This window comes from Manis pentadactyla, chromosome 14 (genome assembly GCF_030020395.1).
Source record: "Manis pentadactyla isolate mManPen7 chromosome 14, mManPen7.hap1, whole genome shotgun sequence".
NCBI classification, from domain to species: Eukaryota; Metazoa; Chordata; class Mammalia; order Pholidota; family Manidae; genus Manis; species Manis pentadactyla.
Window position 1 is genome coordinate 50661839 of NC_080032.1, and position 22249 is coordinate 50684087.

A 22249-nucleotide genomic window follows, 5' to 3' on the forward strand; every position below is an offset into this window, starting at 1 on the left:
AATGAGTTCTACACAATGATATAAAGGGCATATAAAAGTGTAGGCAAAGGGTCTGTTTGTGTTTATACAGAGGATCAAAGCCTAATTTGGCTACCCCGAAAATGAACTAAAATACGATATGAAAAAGAACTTCCAACATCAGCACTCTCGGGAAGACTCATGACAGAAGATGATCAGCAAAAAAAAAAAAACCCCAACAAAGATCCACGCACTGCCACAGGTGTAGAAGCACTCATCTCACCAGTTCCTGGACTTGCCATGGGAATGATGAAGGAGATATCTAAGCTGGCCTGTGCATACAGTAAAACAACAAATTGGACTGGATCTATACTGTTGGAACTCAACCAAGAATTAGGAGAAGTCCAAATTGTAGCGCTCCAAAATCTTACAACCACAGACTATTTATTGTTAAAAGAACATATGGGATGTGAACAGTCCCCAGGAATGGGTTGTTCTAATTTATCTCAATTCTCTCAGACTGTTTAAGTTCAGTTGGACAATATCCACCATATCATAGATAAGTTTTCACAAATGCCTAAGGTGCCTAACTGGTTTTCTTGGTTTCACTGGAGATGGCTGGTAATTACAGGTATGCTTTGGTTAGGTAACTATATTCCTATTATGTTAATGTGTGTGCACAAGTTAATTAGTAGTTTAAAACCTATCCATGCTGAAGTTACTCTACAAGAAGATATGTCAAAGAAATTATCAATCTTCCCAGGTTTTCTTCTGCCTGCTACTTCTATAGCTTTTCTTCTTCCTACCTAATCACAACCTTTAAATAGAACTCGTGCCACATGTCGAATTTACCGAGTATCATAATTCTTCCAAGTGGTAAAGACACCTCAAGACAAATGCTGGGCATAGAAGCCACAGGGCATAAATATGCAAAGAAGTAAAAAGCTAACCTTTTCAAACAATAAGGCTTCTCTCTCACTTACCAACTTAACATTTCCCTGTATGGCCCCGGAAGATGACTGGTTAGCCAGAGACGGGTAAGATTCCTCAAGGGAGGAACAACCTAAGACAGGCACAGTCGCAGGGGGCCATCTGGTGAGAAAATGGGGAGCAGCAGAGGCGAGGCTTAGAACCTCCCCCCTCATGTTCTGAGAGAAATCTTCTGCATACATGGATGTTTATTGCCCTCGTCTAGCTCGGATTAACACATAGTCTACAGGCACACACCTGATCATCTACATTTGCTCTCTTACAACACTAAACTCTGTTTTCTACCTTTATCTCGTATCTACCTACCACTTCAGCATTTTATTAAAAATAATAATAATAGAGAAATGTGGTATCCACATATAAATCAAGTTTAAAAATCAAATGAATATTCATATTTGAACTGTTTATAGTTCATAATGCATGAACAAAACCGAAAGCTTCTGTGATGACTGCCCTTGCACTGTTCACCATGTAACTTATTCACTATGTAAGAATTTGTACTCCATGTAAGAATTTGTTCATTATGCATCAGAAGATTGGAGACTGACGAAAATTAGGCTTGGGGTGGATTAATGATTGTGCATTGAGTTTTGACCCCCCTATACAGAAATTTATTGTTGTTAACAACTATTTGATCAATAAATATGAGAGATGCCCTCACAAAAAAAAAAAATATATATATATATATATATATATATATATATATATATATATATATATATATATAAACACACTTCCAATTGTAAAATAAATAAGTAACCGGGATGTAATGTATAGCATAAGGAATATAGTCAAAATATTGTAACAACTTGGTATGGTGATAGCTGGTACCTAGAATTATCATGTATATAAATGTTGAATCACTGTGTTGTACACCTGAAACTAATGTAATGTAATACTGTGTGTCAACTACCCTTCAATAAAAAAAAAAAAAAAAGAAAAAGAAAAATGCACCAAAACATCACCTTTTCCACCTTAAACTCCAGTGGAAGAGTTAGGAAGGTGATACCTCCTACGCGCAGACTCCTGTAGTCATTCCTTGGCAGAGCTGTTTCTGCGGTGTTTGTCCCTACGCAGTTCTCTGCCACACTCTGTGGGATGTGTAAAGAACGTGGCTCATGCTTGTGTAATCCGACAGTGGGCACGTCACAATAATTTGTTTTCAGAGCCACTGCTATGTCTCTCTTCTGCATCAGGCATTTGCATGCCCACTCCTCAGGGCTCATTCTCCACATGGCGGCTGCAGCAACACTTCTTGGCCCTGTCTATGTGTGCCACTGAAATGCGATGTACCTACTGGTAACCTTAGCAACTGTGCGTTCCCATCTGGAAGTCACACCATACTCTGTCCAGCAACAGCATGTCTCAGTAGGTTTCTCTTGCCTTCTTTTTAATGACACAGAGGATTCTATTGTAAAAGAACAAGAATCTAAGACTGGCAAATCAGCTTTTAGCCTGTTCCAGCTCTGGCAACATCCTTTCTTTGTATTCTATCTAACTTGGTTCAGAATGTCCTACGAGGATTTTTCTCTTTCTCTGAGGAAAAACTCCCTTAATCTTCTAAATTTCCTTGGGAAATTTTTTGCATGAATGATTTTTTTTTCTTACAAAAAACTAGACTTCATCCTTTCCTTACAGGTAGAGTGTCTTTTACCATTGAGATAATTACCTCAACTCAGAGTATTTTTTCCCAGAAACAATCAAATAAATAATTGCTTTGGTGTCCTATTGTAAGAGGAGGTGTTAAGAGCAGCTATTTATGGACTATGGAGGCAAAACTTCTCCAAGTGCTTTGGGAAACCTCACGGTTTATCGTTGTCTTTGTTTGGCTGACTGTGTGGGGGAATGTAACAGTTTTGTCCCAGTGCCTAAGGAATGGGGGCCACTGAAATCCATTTACTCTCCCAGTGTGTGTGGCTCAGTAGCTACAAGGGTGTGTGAGTGAACAGGGTCATGTGGCCCAAAGTTAGCATGTAATCAGGAAAAGTCCAAATTATTTAAACTTCCATTGACCCTTTCTCTGTTCTGCTGGTGGTGGCGGTGGGGGGTTAGCTCTTGTTTATTTGTTCTTTTCTTCTCTTTTGTCTAAGACTGAAATGATATTGTGCCTCTTCAAAACAGTCTAGATCATTTGGAGAACTTTGGGGATTTTATTTGAAGTTTTTTAAAAATGTCCACATCTTGACCCCTTCATTTTAGGAAGAAGAACTAGAAGCCCAAATTTCCTTCCTTCAAGGACAGTTGAACGACCTGGATGCCATGTGCAAATACTGCGCGAAGGTGATGGACACTCATCTAGGTGAGTGAGCGGCTTTGGCCCTGGGAATAGTGGTCACCATGACAGCAGCAGCCCCAGGCCCGGTGCTAGCCCTGTACATGAATCCTGTCACACCAGCACTCTGGTGCAAGAGCTGGTCCTCTCCTCGTTGTGCAGATGAGAAAACTGAAGCACAGAGAGATTAATAAAACTCACACTAGAACCTAGAGGAGCAATTCACAATGGAGCAGTCTGACCAGAGATTGCAGCTCTTAACTGCTACACTGCCCTTTATGAATACCTCCCCACCTCAAACAAGAATGAAATGTTGAGCTTCCAAGATCAGAAAGTCAACTCTGCTTTTATGCCAGCCTGTGACTGTTGTTTGACAATGCTTTCTTTATTTTCTTAAATACATGTTTTTAACCACCTGCTTGAAATGCATGTCAGGACCACATGACCTTGTCTTATTGTTGACAGTACTTAATATTCTAAGAAATGCCCTAGCTTGAACTTCAGTTTTCATGTGAGTTAAATATATATCTGTCATTTTGGAAAGCCTTCAGGCATTACGTTCTACATTTGTGAAAGTTATTTACATTGTATTAGAAATGGTCTCTGCTGGATTGTGGAAGTATTGCTCCAGTAACTCCATGCTGCTTGCAAAACTTTTACAACACATACTGTTGCTATTTTTCAGCCCACTTAAAGGACATCCTTTCTTTCTCCGTTCTCCAGTGTCCCGCATCTAGTGTCCCGCATCTGTAGTTTGGGAACAATTTAGGAAAATAAGACATGTTCTCTAACAGAAATGGCCAACATGCTGCTCTGAGAGTGGAGAAATAGCAATACCACATGTTGTAGTAAGTCAGGATGCATCCCACCTGTCAGGGGGAACCAAAGCCAATCCCCCACACCCCCTCCCACTGGCAGCAGCCCTGAGCGTGGCGCATCTCTGGGCCTTCACCGAGGGGGACTCTCTGCCTTTGTCTCAGTGCTCTCGCAGCCTGCTCAGGCATGGGTCCGTTGCATGTGACCAGAAAGTCAATGTCTGGCCAGCAGCAAATGTTATCTTACAGACTTGGAGAGATACTGGGCCTCGGGGGCCGGCTGCCTGGCAGTGTCTTTTGGCAGCTGTCTGGGCCCTGTACTGTCCTCAGCCTCATTTCTACCCTGCTGACCATTCCCCCAGAAACAAGGGCTCAAGAGAAGAAACAGCAGGAGAAACTCTGGCAGACAATTAAAAGGGTACTATCTCTTCTCACAGTCAGAAACATTACCCCATCACGTCTGGTCCCACCCCTTCAGAACTCTGTTTACATATATGCTTATAACTAAGTTTACATGAATCTTGTCTTAAAGCATCATACTTTAAAATGCATCAAAAAGAAGTAATGAAAGACAGTTTATATGTAAATAACTAATATATAATTATAGTTAATTATTTAAATATGATTTTAATTTCAAGGTAAGTGTATGCATATGTGTGTGTGCACACACCCATATGTATACTTTTTGCTTCGCTAACTACATGAGTGACCTTTGTATCACCTGATTTTGGTTTTGACCAAAGTAGAACAAAGAAGTGACTGAGAGAAAGATTTACTGGAACTCTAGAAAATCCTGTTAGGAAATTTTCAAGGTGTTTGGTCCACATAGCAGCTTTTAAAGCAGCTTTACTTAAGCCTCTGAACTTTCAAACAGCTTTTGCTCTGATTTTGGTCTTTCACACTCAAAGAGCATTTTCTCATTGCAGGGAAGGGGAAACACTTTAATTAAAGAAAAGCCCATACCAGCTGTGAATTTTCAACTAGCCACAAAACTAAATTTGTTTTTGTGTGTGTGTTTCACTTTCAGCCAGACTCCCTTCATATAGCTCTTTTGGCCATGTCAATAGCATGGTCACATTTTTAAAGTGGGGTTGAGTGATGCTACACACCATTCCTGACCCCAGAGCCTATAGATGCATCATTTCATCTGCATATTACAACACTGGTCTGTTAAAGGGTGGTTCCCGTGTTATAGGCAATTTTGAATCTAAGCAAAAATTTGAGGAAAAGGGATTAAGGTGCAGCTCTTGATTTACTTTTTGACTTCCTATATCCCCTTTAAAAATGACTTTAATACCCTAGCAGTTTTTTCAGAAGATTTTCTCTTTGTCCTGACTATTAAAGCAGTATAAAATTGGAATTGAATAGCCTATTAGTGATTATAATATAGTAATGCAATATTTATAATGATTAAAATGAGGAGCTGCTCATGATATAGTATTAAGTGGCACAATAGTATGTATATGCTATAAAATAACCACTAAGAGTGGTCACCTGAATGAGAGGAAGATTCTGGAGGAATTTTTCAAGGAACCTGATCTTCTGTGCTTGGAGAACACCAGTCCCTGCACATCCGCAGATGGCTGCAGTGCGTGTAACTAGCACCTGGGTCTCTACACTGCAGGCAGGAGTCAGCTGTGAGCAGTGAGGGGCATCTAGGAAGAGATAGCCTCAGGTGGCACCAGACACAGGGTTGAAACCAGGCTTTGCGACTTCTTAGCTCAGCTTGTTTATGACTGTGTCTTCACATATAAGGTGGAGATACAGATATCCATCTTGCTAGTTTGTGGCCAAGACTAACATATCTGTAAAGCCCAGCACAGGGCATGACCCAAAGCTTGGCATCAACACAAATCCTCTCCTCTTTCCTCCTAACTCTTAACTGTCCCTTCCCAGGGAAGCCCCTGAGACACTCATCAGCCCACACGTGACCAGGGAGCTGAGTTGTGCCTTACCCAGGGCCCCACAACTAGTCGGTGGAATTGCTGGAACCAATACTACATTTCCCAACACCTACCTGAATATTCCTTTATCAAGTGATGCAAAAAGATCCTGGAATTTTGAATATTCCAGTCCTCAGATCAGCTGTATGAGCTCTTTGCCCAAGAATAGCTTTCTCAGAACCAAATATGTCTGTGTGCCTGACATGAGCCCCGCTGAGCCTGTAGCTGTGAGAACTGCCTCAGACACTTGTTCTGGGGGTCACTCGTGTGTCTCCTGTCCTAACTTTAATTATTTTCACCAGGTGCTTTTCTTGCTATCACCATACATTTTCATCAGACATGCAGTGATATCTTAAAATGTCAAGAACAGTTCAAGGTTATTTTTTAATTGATACAACAAATACAGAGTAAAGCCTCTCAGTTAAAAATGACATAAAGGCACATGTTGAAATAGTCTTTTAATTGTAGAGGTAATAACATGGACAGGTTAGCAATTACTCCCTTATGGTTCTAGAACCCCAAACTGAAAGAATATTTGTTTTATCAAAATTCTACCAAAATTACAATTTTATTACCGCCACATAATTGAATTATTTGAAATCAGAGAGACAAGAATTGAAAATACATGTTTTATTAAATCTAAACTTTTCCTGTCAACTTCAGAATACTTTTTCTATGCACTCATTTTTCTGTTCCTATAGTGACTCCCCTTCCCATCGTCCTGACAGTTGAGTAGAAAGCCCTTGACAGTATTAACCTCTGTGGCTGCGCTCAGACTGTTTTTAGATTTGCCGTACTTTACACACAACTGCACGTGGGTGAGCAGCCTGCACTTCTCTGATCCATGAGCAGCTGGCTGAGCTGCAGCTGTTTGCTGGGAGGGGGAGCTGCTCAGCCTGCTGGCCTCTAGTGCCCACACCTGCCTGCTCTCAGTGAGGGTATTTCCACTCATCTGTTTGGTGTTTAGACACTGGTTTCCAGCAGCTTGGCCTTGCACCAGTGGTTCGACAAACAGTGGGAGGATTATGTGCAATGCGTTAAGGGAAATCAGGTTCCCCGTGCTCTTGCTGAGGGTACTGTAACTCATAGAAACTTAAAATACTGAAGATGTGGGAGCCCTAAAAAAAACCCCGCAGTTCTTCATGTCACAATGAGGAAACCGCGGCCCAGGGAGGATGCTGGACGGCACACGGCCCTACACCAGGAGTCCAGACCTGATTCCCGTCCACAGCTTTTCTCTCACTGATGCTTCTGCTGAGGCCACACTTGAATCAGCACTTGTGTATCATATCTTCTGCTGTTTTACTGCACACACCATTACTGATTTTGTACTTGTCATAATATTTATGCAAGAATTAGCTGTAAGAGGAGGGCAGTTCTGAAAATCAGTTTCTTTGCCTCTGCAAGAACCTTGTAAATCTGAGTTTCTGATGTTTGTAAAAACAACTTCCAATGTATGTCTTTAGAAATGTTCAGGAAGGCAATTAACTAATGATATTTGCAAAACAGAGAAGGAAAATGTGATCACCAAACAGCTTTCTGTCAGCTGTACTGTGATAAAGGTTTTTCATAATTACATTAAGAATGTTAACTACTGCATTTAATTGTGGGTAGCATAGTCCTCTACAGAAGGAAAAGACCCATTTTACCTGGGAACCTTGTTAAAAATGCAGATTCTGAGGCAGTCGGTCTGATGCACTACCCAAAGTTTGCATTTCTGGCCGCCCCTCAGTGACCTGATATTACTGGCCCAGCAAGAAGCAAGTGCCCTTTAAGTGATCTGGGCCAAATTTAGTGATGTATTCCTGACCCTGTAACATAACCCAAAGCCCACATTCAGTCCCAAGTGCAGCTGAGCTCATGGGCAGAGAGCTCCCCGCCTCCCCTGGTATTTGATGCAGCCTCCAAACATCTGAAACTCAGTTCCTTTTTTTTTCCCAGCCACTCTGAACTTGTTCTGTTCTAGTGGAAGACTTTTCATGGTTTTATTAGCTGAAGACTTGGAACAGCTGGTCAGCATCTCCCTTGTACCACCCCTATACCTGTTTAGAAAACTGAGCAAACCATGCACCATCTCCCCCTTTCCCAGCTCTGACCACAGGCCTTGGTAGACCACCCTTCTGTCATTATTGTGTTCTCCATTTCCTGGCTCTCTCATTTTCCCACATGCTTTTCCACAGGAGGAACCCAAACCGAGTATCTTTCACCCTGTCTCTTTTTTTAAATATAGTGCCCAAATCCTTCATTTCTCCTCAGCTGCCTGAACCCCTCCCAAACAGGCTGCCTCCCCATGTCCCCCAGGCCCGGCCCTCTCCAGATAAGGACACACGAAGCACAGACTTGTCCACCCATCTCTGTGGAAACAGGCTTGCTTCCAATTGCTTGAAAACCGAAGGGCTTTGTAGCCCCAGAGCATCTCATACTGAGCATAGAGCTTGTGAGTAGAGGTGCAGCCCAGCCCAGGATAAGAAGGCTAACGTTTGTTGACTTGGGCCATGCTTAAATCCTAGCTGAGGAGTGACACTTAACTTCACTAGATCCTCAAGTCAGCCAAACCTTTATGGCCTGAACTTCACATAAAATGTATCCACCTTAAACCCAGTTCAAAGGGTCTTATTTGACTAAATGATGTGGTTTTAGGACAGCCTCAGCCAAACTGTTCTCCTGTGTCATCGCTCCCAAACAAGAGGGTACGGTGGCAAAACCGTGGGATAGTTCCTTTTAGGAAGTCCTAGCTGTGTGTCTGCTTTTATTTTTAGTACATACTCTGGCAAAGGTATCTAACCATTAATGCAGCTTGGAGACCTTTTAAGTTTAAAAATATACATAAAGTCTCTTTTCCTGGTTGACCCTCAGGTGGCAGCCATGTCAGGAATAGGGTGGATTTTACTCTGAGGAGTCACGTCCAGGGACACCCTCTGGCCAGCACATGATAGATCCTCAGAAAACAATATACCGAGTGGCAGAGGTCACAGGAGTTGGAACCGTGCTGTAAGCTTGTTCAGCTCACTTCAGAGAACCACTTACTGGCCTAGAGACTAAATTTTCCTAAATTTTCCCATTTCATTTTCCTAAAGAATGCTCATCTCCCAGTGCTGAATTTAAGATCTTCAGCCATTCTGGCAGCTGGGTGCAAAATAGGATCCTTGACTATTTTCTGCGTGATCTGCTTTTTGCTTTTTAAGAAAACACTGAATGCAAAGCGCTGACTGATTGCTTGGCACTGAGGTCAACCTCAGTGCCCACTTCCCCCATGCCTCCCCTGCCCCTGCTCAGCTCTGACCTGACTGACTGGGTCAGTGCCCTTCGTTCTTCACAGAACAAACATCCTGCCACCGTCTCTTCTGTGGGACGTAAAAATCAGCTCTAATGTTGCCAGGAAAGCCTCGCATCAGTCATTCAGCCATATTTACTAACTACCTGATTTCTGATGTAAAGATAGGTTCTGGAAAAGTATGTTGAGGTAGAGTGGAGTGCAGGAGTTTCTGAAACTGAGCTCAGTGTGTGTGGAAGAGGTAAGTAAAACTTCAGAGTAGGGAGAGAGCAAGAGAGAACGTACCTCACTAGAAACACTGAAGGTGACCCGTGGCTTCATGTGAAGCAAACCAAGGGTGCCCGGAGCACCCGCGGGCTCAGGAACACGGGCAGGGCAGTGGGGTCCAAAGGGGTGGGAATGGTGAGCACAGAGCCACATCCGGAACCAGAGGGCCTCGCGTCCAGGATCCGCCATGTATAACTGTGCAGTTTCAGGAAACTTTTAGCCCCTGAGCCTCATTAGAAACAGAGCTCCAGGAGCAGAAGATGAAGTAGGGGAGAGTCTGACTGCCGGCTGCTTTCAGCAGCAAGCCTGCCACCAGGAAGCTGCTGCTTGAACTCTGTGTTAAGGTAGACTTTAAAGAAAAGGGGGGATCTGGTGCTATAAGGAGAATAGCAGGGCCTTCTGGAAGGGGAATGGCATTTGCAGGGACCCAAGAAATACACACCTGTATCAGAGGATGAGTTTGACACCTACAGTCTCCTCCATAGCCTACCCCCTCCCAGGATCTGAATAATGATGGCACACGTTCTGTGAGCAGGAATCCTTTTGCCAGTGGTCCAGCAAGGCCAGCAGCAGGGAATTACAGGTCTGCCTGCCCCTCTCCAACCACCACCACTCTGGGCACATGTGTGACCCATGGTCGGGGCTACATGTGAGCCCTCTATTTTGTAACAAAATGCATACTTCCTCTTTATAGTCTGGGACATTCCCTGATGGGAGGTTATCAGAGGTCAGGGTAACTAAATCCCTGCCAGAGATGAGAGAGCCTCAGAGAGCAGAATCCACTAATCTAGGTATTTAAGATAGGGAGAAGAAAAAAGAAAACATACTAAACGATAATAGTAATAGAGAGGCGGTGGGCCCCTTTGGTCTCATCTAACCTCTCTCTCCAACAGCCTCTAAGACAGGATTTACTCCCATTTTACTGATGGGCTTAGTGAACACATCACAGCCTCAGGTCATCAGAGTCAGAGCTGATTGTTGGTGCCAGAGCTCCAGAAAGATCTGGTACAAGTGATAGGGCAGTCATTTTGCATATGGGTGACTTCCTGTTGCTGGCTGGCCTCACTTAGGTCGGTTCCACCACCAGATAAAGGGCAGCAGCCCCTTAGGGCAGTCAGTCAGTGCCAGGACGTGTCCATGCCTCTTCCATATCCAGCCCCTCCGCCAGTGCCAGGTACAGAGTCGTGGGAGGGCTCAGGGATGCATGTGACCTGGGATCCAAGCCCAGCCCCACCACCATCCAGCTGGGACCCTCAGTGCCAGGCCTGGCATCTCTGAGCCTGGCTCCCTTTGCTGTGACAGCAGTGGGCCTCATCTGCAATGGCTGTCGGCATGGTCCAGGGAGGTGATGTCCCGCTCGGGAATTAAAGCCTCCCCTGGGCCCTAGCTTCTACAGTGTGGGCTTGCTGCTGTGCTGATTTAGTTATCCTTCATGGGAATCCTGTGAGGAAGGTTCTGTCACCACCCTGAGGGGCAAGGGAAAGGCACCGACTGAGTCATTTCCCCATGAGGAGATTTCTAGAAGCTCCATCCAGGGACTTTCCTCTCACTTCCTTGGCCAGAGCGCATCACACTGAACAGCTTGCCCAGCCCCCCGCTGCTGTAGACAAATGTCAGCTCTGTTCTCTCCCCTTCCCATCACCGTTCTTCATGAACAGAGACTTACGTTAACCTTTTGTGCCAGTCACTTAAATGAAAATACTTTTATTCTAGCATTGAAGAAAACAAGGTTTTTCAGAAATTGAAAATGTAGTTTGTATGCCATTTCCATCACCCTTCGAGCTAGATGTCTGTTTTTGTGGCATTGACATTTCATTGAAAATAGTCGAGTCACCGTGGGATTGTTGTACTGATGAGATTTTTGGATAATTTCCACAGAAGTGGTTAGTTTTATGAGGTTTCCCCTTTAGTTTCAATACTCCAACAGTTGTATGTCATACTTAAATAGAAGAAGGTTTTAAAGAATATAATCTACTACACAGAAATAAAAAGAAAGAGCCTTGATATCATAATTTATTCTGCTTCTTGCTGTAAGAAAAATGTGCATTACATTGGAAATTGAAACCTTTCACACTTCTGCCTTTAATATTTTAAGGCATAAAAAAACATCATGTTTTTCTATTTTTGTGTGCAGATGCAACTTAAAGGTATAGAACTGTTACTGAGAGGTTTTATATTAGTAGAATGTTCATACCTTACATCAATACATAGCAGAACTAGTTAAGCAAAGAATTTGCATAGTCAGTTCTTTATGAGTAAAATGAAAATCCTTGTATTCAAAACTCAACAGCCTCTGAAGGTGCTCTTGTTTTAATTTGGATTTCTATACCCTGGATTTCTTAAAGTGATACTATTCAGCTTAGTCCATTTATCCTTAAGTTTGTCCATACGTCTATCCTTAAAAGTAAGTGAACATTTTATGTATATATAGATCTTCTAGGAGAAAAGTCCTGGTTTTCATCAGCTTCAGAAAGGTGATCTTTGACCCTGTCCAAAAAAGTCAGGCTGCAGAGTTGCCCGGTGAGGGAACACCACGGCGACACGGATGCCTTCGGCAGCCCCTGGCGCCCTCTCAGCCTGTGCTGTGCAGCCACGCAGAGCCAGCGGGCCGGGGAGTTACATTCTGCGTGTAGGCGACAGTCACGCCATTCTGAGGAACTGGATGATTTTCATCTTGGGTAACAGGCACTTCAGCCTCTGTACTGGGTCGAACAGAGTTTCCCCCAAATTCATGTCCGCCTGGAGCCTATGACTGTGATCTTGTTTGGAAATGGGGTCTTTATAGATGGAATCAAGCTGAAGTGAACTTATAGTGGATGGGGGTCAAACCCTAATCCAGTGGCTGGTATCCTTATACAAAGAGGGGAATTTGACACGGACACCCAGGGAAAACGCCCTGAGATGATGGAGACAAAAGCCGAGAAATGCCGAGGACTGTCACCTCCGGGAGCTTGGAAGAGGGAGAGGCGGGGAGAGGCTCCCCCAGAGCCGTCGGGGAGCGCAGCCCCGATGCACCCCGCTTCGGACTTGCCTCCAACACTGGGAATAACCTCTGCTGTTTTAAACCACCCACCACCCAACTTTGTGGCACTTTGAAACTTACACCTGCTAATAACATAAACCTCCCCCCAAAAAGAATAAACAAATCAGGAGGGTCTTTTTTCCTTAAATAAAAGGAGCCCACGGGTAGACAGTCCGAGCAGTGATGTGGCCAGTGCCCAGCTCCTTCTGGCTCTCTGCCCGTAGTCCCTGTGCTGTGATCCTTACCTGCAAGCTTGCAAGACAAATCGTGGACCTCCTGCCAGCATTTCAGGCAGCAAAGTGGGGAGATAAAGGCACAAACTGAGGCAGTGCCCCACAAGGAGCTCTCTAGAAGTTCCACCCAGAGACTTCTGGTGCACTGCATTGGCCAGAGCTGTGTCACATGACCAGTCAAGGGCATGTGCCCCAGTGCTGCCCTGTGGCCTGGGATGTGGCCGACTGGGTAGGGCTGGGCTAGCCGCCCACCAGCTCTGCCACTTCTTCAGACCTTAAGGCAGCGCAGTGGCAAGGCCCCAGGCTCGTTGGCTGCTCGTGGTCTCATCGGGAGAGCACATGGCAGGGGTGGCCTGTAGGGCCCAGAGCAGTATTCCCACTTAGGCCCACAGTGAGACAAGAGGGCACCCTGTTCTGTCTTCCCGGTGCAGCCGTATCTTCTTCCTTCCCCACCACTGCCCTTTTCAACCTGTCCCTGCAAGCAACGCCCTGAGGTAGAGGGGTCTGTGGGAGGCTCACAGCGACAGGGCATCCGATGTTGAGAGGATGGCTAGGCTGTCTCGGTGCATGACATTTTCAGGCAGTGTGGCCAGGTAAGGTCTCAAGTAGTCACGGTTTCTTCTGTAGTGGAATAGTGGATCTCTGTACCTAAACTCAGGTGTGTAGAAACTGCATTCTCAGTGGCAGTCCTTAAAGTTGCCAATTAAAGGCAACCCAGTCTCTTAGGTTAACTGCCTCATCTCAGCAAATGCCCGTAGTTAGTTTCTTCACTCTCTCTCTTCTCCCTGCCAGGACAGCGTCACAGCTCCCAGATGGTTTGCATGTTTCTCTGGTGTTCAGAGAAGAGCCTCTGGGTCCTTGCTGGCCTCAGCAGAGAGCTCTGGTCCTGCATATGTGTGGGTCTCTGGGGCTACCGCCTGCCCTGTCGTCCAGTAGCCAGGACCCTAAAGGCTGTGGTCCTTGTTGCTGCTGACCGTGAGCCCCAGCATTACACTGGGGGCAGGAGACAGGCCATCTGGACAGACCCTTTTGCTTCAGGGTATGTCTCAAAGGGGCAGGTAGGTGAAGATCCAGTCGTGACAGCAGGAGATACCACTTTGGTTTCTGCAGGTTCCCTTCTCCTGGACCCCAGTTTGCTGGTATGTCTTTCAGGGGCCTGCGCTTCATTTATTCCTCAGATCCTCTGAGCCCTCCACGTAGCTTCCATGTGACCTGGCACTTCTGCCTCCATTCGCCTCCTCTCAGGCCTGGGAACTGCCCTCTCACCCCCCGCCTGGGCCCCTGCTTGCACGGTAGGAGCTGGGAAATCAGCCCCACCTTGCAGTCAGCAGGTCAAAACCCACTGCCTCCCAAACTAGCAGCTGCTGTGTGCCCTGCGGCCCCAGGCAGCCCACAAGCCCTCAGCCCCGCAGCCTTAGAAGCCATAGCAGGCAGACAAAAGCAACCTTTGTCAGTCCTTCAGAAGACCTAAAGAGCTGGTTCTTGTCAATTTTCCCTGGTTGGTTGTTGGTTACTGTCTGTTGAGTGGATTTTACATTGTTTTTTATTGAGAGAACAAATTGTTATGGGCTTTTAAAGGAACCAAAAACATGCATTCTCTAATTATATCTATTATTCCATTTCCATTCATCTTGCTTTCTTGTTTTGGGACAGGTCTTTCTATTAGCCAGGAACTAGTCAATTTTTCTGAGTAAATAAAAGCTGCTGTCTTGGACTGCAGTCTGCAAGGGGACTTGTCAGCATGGTTTATAGATTTATTCTTACTGATGACTCTAGTAAGCTGTTGGGCTGGTCTCCTATTGATGGTGTCAGTCTTTGCCTTGCCCCTTACTGGACATATGGATATACTTTTTGCAAATAATTTAGAATAGCACTGTTTTGAAATGCAAGTTCCAAGAGTATTATTCCATGTTTGTTCATTCAGTCAGTCAGTGAGTCAGTCAATATTTATTGTGTCCCTGAAATGCACCAGGCATCATTCTCAGCACTGGGAGGATAGCTCTGAACAAGACCTTCTTGGAGCTTGTATCCTGTTGGGGGAGATGAACAACAAATAAGCCAGCAGATGCATGTGATAGTGTCAAATGGAGGTGATAGAGGAGAAGAGCTGCTATGCTAGAGACCGGAGGGCGACCTGGGCTGCCGGTGCGGGCGGGAAGGGAGGAAGGCTGCTCTGGGAGGCGGCACTGGAGCGGACGACTGGACCCTGAGGAGAGGTGGGCTCATGGATCTGGGGACACAGCCTGAAGCCAAGGAACGAGGTGCCAGCTCTGTGCCTCCCACCAGCGGGCTGCAGCACACCCGGGGTGAGATACAGCTAGGCACGCGGCTGAGTCCCAAGTAGACTGAGACTTTTTTCAGTGAATGACTGAGGATGTGTATGTAAGGCCTTACTAATAGGACATTTTTTAAGGCTACAGAAAATTAAGCAGTTGTTAACGGGGGGTGAGCCTCCTTATTGTAGTGACTCTTGGATTGATGTGCACAGGGGGACCTGTCTTCCATGTGTTTTAAGTGCCCCCCACATGCCTTCTTCTCCATAGTCCCAGGGGAGAGGGCTTTCCCTCCCCCTGAGAACCCTGCCTCAGTAAGCTGTAGTCACCACAAGGGCCACGGTCCCCAGGTGCCTTGGGGACGGCTGGGGACCACGGGCAGCTTAGAGCACTGCTGAGCCTGGTGGTCACGCTGATGTGGTGGACGCCTCAGGTCTGGTCTGAATGAAAGACTCCTCATGTGGAGGCCCAGCCTCCTAGAGACCATAGAGAAATGGCTCCTGTGAAGCCCTAGATAAGCATGCTGACTCCATAGGCACTACTGTCATGTGATGGCAACTGAGTGCCATGAGCTTGGCTTTTGAGTTTGACCTGTGTTGAATTGACAGCATGCTTTACTGTGTAAATTCTTGAAGATGATGTCTTTATTAATTCCGGTCACTCTGAGGAGCTGCTCTTTATAGAGAAAGGTGAGTTAACATCACTGAACCATGAGGCAGTGTAGGAAGCCCAGGCAGGAGCGTCTCTCCTGCTGTCGGGTGATGCTCCCGGCTCTGCACACTGAAGGTCCACAGGAGGCGCCCTGGTGTGTGGATGGGAAGACACAGCTGTCATCGCAGGAAGGCCTTCATGGGGGTAGTGGGAAGGCTGTGCACCCCCATCCCCAGTGCCGCCCTGCCCAGCCCTGCCCGGCCCCTGCCCCATCTGCAGTTTGGCAGAGCATCCTCGGTGGGAACAGTTGCTATGAAATTGGGCAGGAAAATTCCCAAGCTTGTCTGAAGTCATGGTGTAGCCAAAGATAAGTTATACTCAGAGCACTAGTTATGAAATGTCATCCTTCTATTTTCAGTAAATATTCAAGATGTGATATTACAAGAAAGTTTGGAAAAAGAAGATCAAATTCTGGTTTCCCTGGCAGGACTAAAGCAGGTATGTCCTTTGATCTGACTTTGAGTGCCTGTTGGAATGGGCGCCCTGGGATGAGTACCGTGGACCTTCGGAGCCAGTGCCCCCCAGCCCACATTCCCACCCAGACACAGCCCCTCCTGCATTTCCACCTCCTTCCGCCCCTTGCTCCTTCCAGTACTAATGTGTGGCTAGCCTGCAGCCCAAACTGGTTTTCCATGCCCTGCCCCATGCTCAGCCATTGGTCCATGGATGCACGGATGTCCTTGGAGCACAGGCCATCACCACCACCTACAGCAGCCTCAGATCCTCAAGGGCCACATTCACGCAGCCCTTGAAGGGCTAGATGAAATGTAATGCCAGGGGAAAGAGGGCGCTGCTCTCAGATGTCTGCCTGTTGTTCACCGCTCAGCCAGGTGGAGCTGCTTTTTGGCCACAGGCTGCCTGAGGGGCTGGGTGTGCAGAGAAGTGCTCGAAGCTGCGTTAGGATGACTGCCCAGGATGCGACACCCGTGTCTGACCCTGGGAGAACTTGGCCATTAAGACTGAAATATTAGACTTTGATAGAGTCGGATTTTTTCTATTTATTTCTTATGGTAATATATTCATGCCCGTACTATTAAAAAAATGGTCAATGATAAGTCAAGTTTAAATGTATTAAGAGGGTTAGCTGGCATGGAAAAACAGACTCATTCATCTTTTTCATTTATTTTCTTCTTCTTTGAAAATAGATCAAAGACATTCTCAAAGGTTCCCTGCGTTTCAACCAGAGCCAGCTGGAGGCTGGGGAGAACGAGCAGATCACCATCGCGGACGACCACTACTGCTCCAGCGGGCAGGGCCAAGGCCAGCGCCAGGGCCGCCCGATGCCCAGCGCCGCTGAGCAGGTACAGAAGCGCTGATGGACGAGGGCTCGTTGACCTGATGGGGCAGCGTGAGTTCTTCAAAGTTATGAATAATAAAACCCTGCCAAGGGTACTTCAGGTTACCATGTGTGAAGTTCAACTCTGAAATGCCACAAGCATCCTGAGCCAGTATAGAGCTGTGCAGGTTGTATGCTCTAGGGGGTGCCATTCACAATAGCAGTAACTGGACTCCTGTTTCCTGGAGTTGTGCAGTGCATGGCCTGTACACCTGTATGTGGCGGCTTTGGCCTGAACCTCCTGCCAGCCCGCTGTGTGGCAATAGAAGCCAGTGGTCTGTCTGCCTCACATACCGGTCAATCATGTCCAGCCGATGCTGCCATTCCCCTTTAGTGCAGGACAGACTGTCCATGCCTTCCTAATGCTTCCTTGCTTCTGTCTCGCTTGGCCAGAACCTTTCTAGCCTTCCTAGGGAAGGACTTGTCATGAGTTTCCATCCTTTAAGGCAGAAAGGTCAGCAAACCTTTGCTCTGAAGGGCCAAACAGTAAATATCTTTGGCTTTGCAGGCTACATATGGTCTCTGACACATACTTGTTTCTGTAGTTGTTGTGTATGTTTGTACAACCCTTCAAAACCGTGCAAGCCGTTCTCAGCTTTAGAGCCATACCGGAACAGGCCCCAGGCCAGACCTGCCCGTGGGCCATATTTGCTGAGCCCTGTTCTCAGGTGTCAGCATTCAGTGTGACTAGCACAGAACCACAGAATCTTCCAGGTTGAAGGCACCCTAGTTCCTCCTGCACTCAGCCCTGCCTGCTCATCTCTCTTGGGAGTGAGAAGACACGCAGCCTCGCCAGGGTTGTGTGTTCAGAGCCCTGTCCCCGTCCAGTGAGCTCCAGCCCCACCATGCTGCCTCGTCCTCAACAGTCCTAGAAGTTCCTAGTAGTGTTCTTTTTAAATGGCTTACAGAGTTTCATCTTGAAAAGTAACATTAGCAAAATCTCACCTAAGACACTTTCTCAAGCACTAGCATCCAGATACTTGTAAATTATTCATTTTTTATGGTTTTAAAAAAGAAAAATGACATTTTTTTAAAAATGGGAGTTTTTTAAGTTTCAAGGGTATCTTTAAGAAGAGATAGCCCTGTGTGAGTGATTTCATCCAGGTTCAAAAGAAGGTTTTCATAGAGCATTTTGAGTCTGCATTTTTAGCCACATGAATATGTTAAGATTGCAAGTTTAATTTGATAAGGTCCAAATTCTCCCCTGCACAGGTATTTAAATTTTTAATAATCATGTATTTATTCAAATATTATTGAGCTTAGGCTTACCCCCAACTATTTTTAATTGATAATTTTATTTAAAAATTTAGTGTATTTTTCAGCTGAATATGTAAAAATACAACAGAAGAAGACCTTTCCAAAACACTAATGAATTTCCTAAATTCAAAGCTTATTGATTATACTTTGTATTCCCAGTTTGCGTACTTGCCAAAACCTACCTGTTGCCATGGCTGCCCCCGTGAATGCCCATGCGCATACCCAGGACAAGCCAGCTACGAGCTCTGAGTGGCAGGTGACATATGACATGCCTTTGCTGGCAGGGCACACCCCCGTGTGGCATCTGAGAGACCTTGTGCCTCCCTCTGCACATGCTTCTGCAATCCAGTCAGCCCTTGCCAGGCTTAAAGGCCTCACTGCTGCCTTCTCTGCTCCTGGCTGCCTCTGTAGGCTTAGGTGGGAAAAAAAGAACACTGGGCAAAGGAAAAGGCAAGGGCTTCCCTCTGCTCATTCCCTGCCCCGGCCCCGATGCAAGGGTGTTAGTGCTTGAAAGAAAGCAGCGCTGCTGAACCCGGCTCTGAGGGAGGGCTGGGTAGGGCACAGCTGCCCTCCACCTTCTGGGAAGGAAAGGCCAGAGAAACCCACATGCAAGCAGGCAGGGCACACTGACAAGCGGGTCCGGGCGGCCCACAGAAGAGCCCAGGGATCAAGATCAGCTGATGCCGGGACCCCCAGGCAGGAAGCCCTTAGCCCTGCTCCCTCTGGGGCTCTCCTAACTCACAGGGCTTGTGGGACCGGACAGGGGGCCGGCCGTGGACAGGAGCAGCCATGGCTGGTGTGCCCAGTGGTATCTCAGAAGGCTCTTCCCTCCTTTCCCCCAAATGTGAGTTGAGGGCCTGCTGTGCCAGCTACTGGGTGCTCAGGGTTAGGGGGTGTAGGCCCTGCCCTCCAGAGGCTGGGGTCTGGTGCCAGCAGGCTTTTGTGACACTTGCTGGCAATGTCATTGCCATGTGCTGGGTCTGCAGTGGCTTGTGCCGTGGACCTTCCCTAACTCAGGAATGCGCTGTCTGCATTCTTGGTTAACCACTGAAACATGTCACGGGGAAGTGCGGAGGACCAGGCCTGGTGCCTTGGGGCCCACGGCTCACAGTCCCGCATGCACCCTTCTCCCTGAGGAACCTCACCAAGGCACTTCCATTGGGAGAACGCGGGCCTGGTACCCGCCGGGCAGCGGGGCACATGTAGCTCATAGCATTCTTTCCCTTAATTTGCAAATCTTACCTCCAGCTCTGCAAACAGCACATACGAAATTGTGTGTTGTAGGGTGAAGAGCCACAGTTCTGTCTCTCCCTCCCAGACTCTGCCCTTCACACACTCCTGTGGAGATTTTTGAAGAACTTCACTCAAACCCACCACACAGGAAGCAGGACTTTGTAGGGCCGCAGATTCAGCCATCAACCAGCCCGTATCACGTGGCTCACTGGCAGTGGGGCCGCATCCCTTCCTCTGTATGGCCTGTAGCTGTATTATCTGATGCAATAGGCGCTAGCCACAAGTCTATTTAAAATCAAGTTCATTAAGATCAAATTGAATAAAAAGTTTAAACTTCAGTTCATCAGTCACACGAGCTGCCTTTCAGGTGCCCAGTACCCACACGTGGCTGGAGGCTTCTGTTGGACAGCATGGACAGGCTGTTTCCATCATCACAGACAGTGCCTGTCGAGCTGGTCTGTGCCTGGGCTCACCTGCCTCCACCGTAAGAAACGTGGAGGGTCGGGGGTGTATATTGTGGTGGTCCTGCCAGTTTTAGGCAGGACTGACAGATCAAAACCCTTTTCTTAATTTTGCAGTACATGCCTGTGTTTGGCAAAAAGGGAGGATTGACGTGGGAATATACAGTTTCTGCAAATGACATAAATTATCTAAATGGTGACAAGTGTAGTAGCTAAGGCTGCTGTGGGAATGCAGGAAGAAGGCTCTTTGTGTCTAGGAAAGTTCTAGGTGGGAGTCCAGAGAAACTGGGCCTTTTAATTTGCTTTGTGGCATTGGCCAGGCCACTAGGCCTCAGTTTGGGCTTCATTTCTTGATCCGTATTAGAAAGGTGGGGGAGGGTGATAAAAGGAGGTGGCCACGGAGGCCCTCCGGCGGTAGTGTGCTTTGTCTAAGCCAGTCCAGGAGGCTCTGTGGGACAAACCCACAACTTACAACTTGACCTCACTACCTTCCAGAAATATGCCAGATAATTAGAGTGCTGGTAAGAACCACCTTTACTGCTAGCCACAGGCCTGCTAACATACTTCTCTTCTTCCAAGTCTGGCTGATGTAGTCGCTGCAGGCAGACCTCGGAGATACTGCAGGCTTGGTCCCAGACCACCGCAATAGAGCTAATAGCACAGTAAAGCAAGTCAGATGGATGTTCTGCTTCCCAGGGCATATGCAAAAGTTACATTTCCACTGCACTGTAGCCTATCAACTGTGTAGTAGTAGCATTATGACTAAAAACTCCCAATGTGCATACCTTCATTAAAAATACGTCATTTCTAAAATATGATGACCATCATCTGGGCTTTCAGCGAGTAGGAATCCTTTTGCTCATGGAGGGTTTTGCTGCTGACGGATCAAGGTGGTAGTTGTTAAAGTCTGGGCGGCTGTGGGCAGTTTCTTAAGACAACAATGAAATTCGCTACATCAAGTGACTCCTCCTTTCCTGAATGATTTCCTGAGTGATAACAATTCACCCACCACAGAACTTGTCTCAAAATTGGAGTCAGTCCTCTCAAACCCTGTTGCTCTTTGACCAACTAAATTTATGTAATATTCAAAAACCTTAGTGTCATTTTAACAATCTTCGTAACATTTTTACCAGTAGATTCTATCTCAGGAAGCCACTTTCTTTGCTTATCTTTGAGAAGCAACTTCTCATCCATTGACGTTTTATCATGACATGCAGCAATTCAGCCCCATGTTCGGGCTCCACTTCTAGTTCAAGTTCTCTTGCTGTTTCCACCACTTCTGCAGTTCCTCCCGCCACTATCTGTGGCAGCTGTAGCCCTATGAAATGTATTCCTTAAATAATAAGACTGTAAAGTTGAAATGACTCCATAATCCATGGGCTGCAGTCTGGATGTTGTGTTAGCAGACCCCAAAACAGCGTTAATCTCTGTGCATCCCTGTCGAGCTCTGGGGTGACCAAGTACACTGTCAGTGAGCAGTAAATCTTTTGAAAGGAATCTTTTTCTGAGCAGTAGGTCTCAACAGTGGGTTTTAAATATTCAGTAAACCATGTTGTGAACAGATATGCTGTCACCCAGGCTTTGTTGTTCCACTTATAAAAACATAGGCAGAGGAGATTGAGCATAATTCTTAAGGGCCCTAGGATTTTTGCAATTGTAAATGAGCATTGACTTCAACTTAGTATCACCAACTGCATTAGCCCCTCGAAGCTTTGAAGCCAGGCATTGACTTATACTCTGTAGCTGCGAAAGTCCTAGATGGCACCTTCTTCCAATATAAAGTTGTTTGATCTACACTGAAAATTTGTTGTTGAGGGTAGCCTCCTTCATTAACTCTCTTAGCTAGTTATTACTTCATTAACTAGATCTTCTTAGTTATGTAGATCTAAATAACTTAGCTACTTATCTAGTTCATTAACTAGATCTACTGGGTAACTTGCTGCAGCTTCTCCATCAGCACCTGCTGCTTCACCTGCACTTTTCAATTATGGACACAGCTTCTTTCCTTAAACCTCATGAACCAGCCTCTGCTCGCTGTTCTTCTACAGCCTCTTCCCCTCTCTCAGCCTTCACAGAATTGAAGAGAGTCAGGGCCTTGCTCTGGGTTAGACTTGGGCTTAAGGGAATGTTGTGACTGCTTGGATCTCCTCTCAGACCACCAAAACTTCCTCCATATCAGCAATAAGGCTGTTTTGCTCCCTTAT

General features: G+C 46.3%; 1 protein-coding gene across 8 annotated transcripts in view; it reads left to right on the top strand.

Moving 5' to 3' along the window:
• Nucleotides 1–22249, top strand: part of TBC1D5 (TBC1 domain family member 5) — a 659247-nt gene that overhangs the window by 631636 nt on the left and 5362 nt on the right. For all 8 annotated transcript variants that reach the window (XM_057491222.1, XM_057491228.1, XM_057491223.1 and 5 more), the window contains 3 exons: nucleotides 3148–3247; nucleotides 16117–16196; nucleotides 16904–17059. In XM_057491222.1, coding sequence (XP_057347205.1) covers nucleotides 3148–3247; nucleotides 16117–16196; nucleotides 16904–17059 — 336 coding nt within the window. The remainder of the gene's footprint in view (nucleotides 1–3147; nucleotides 3248–16116; nucleotides 16197–16903; nucleotides 17060–22249) is intronic.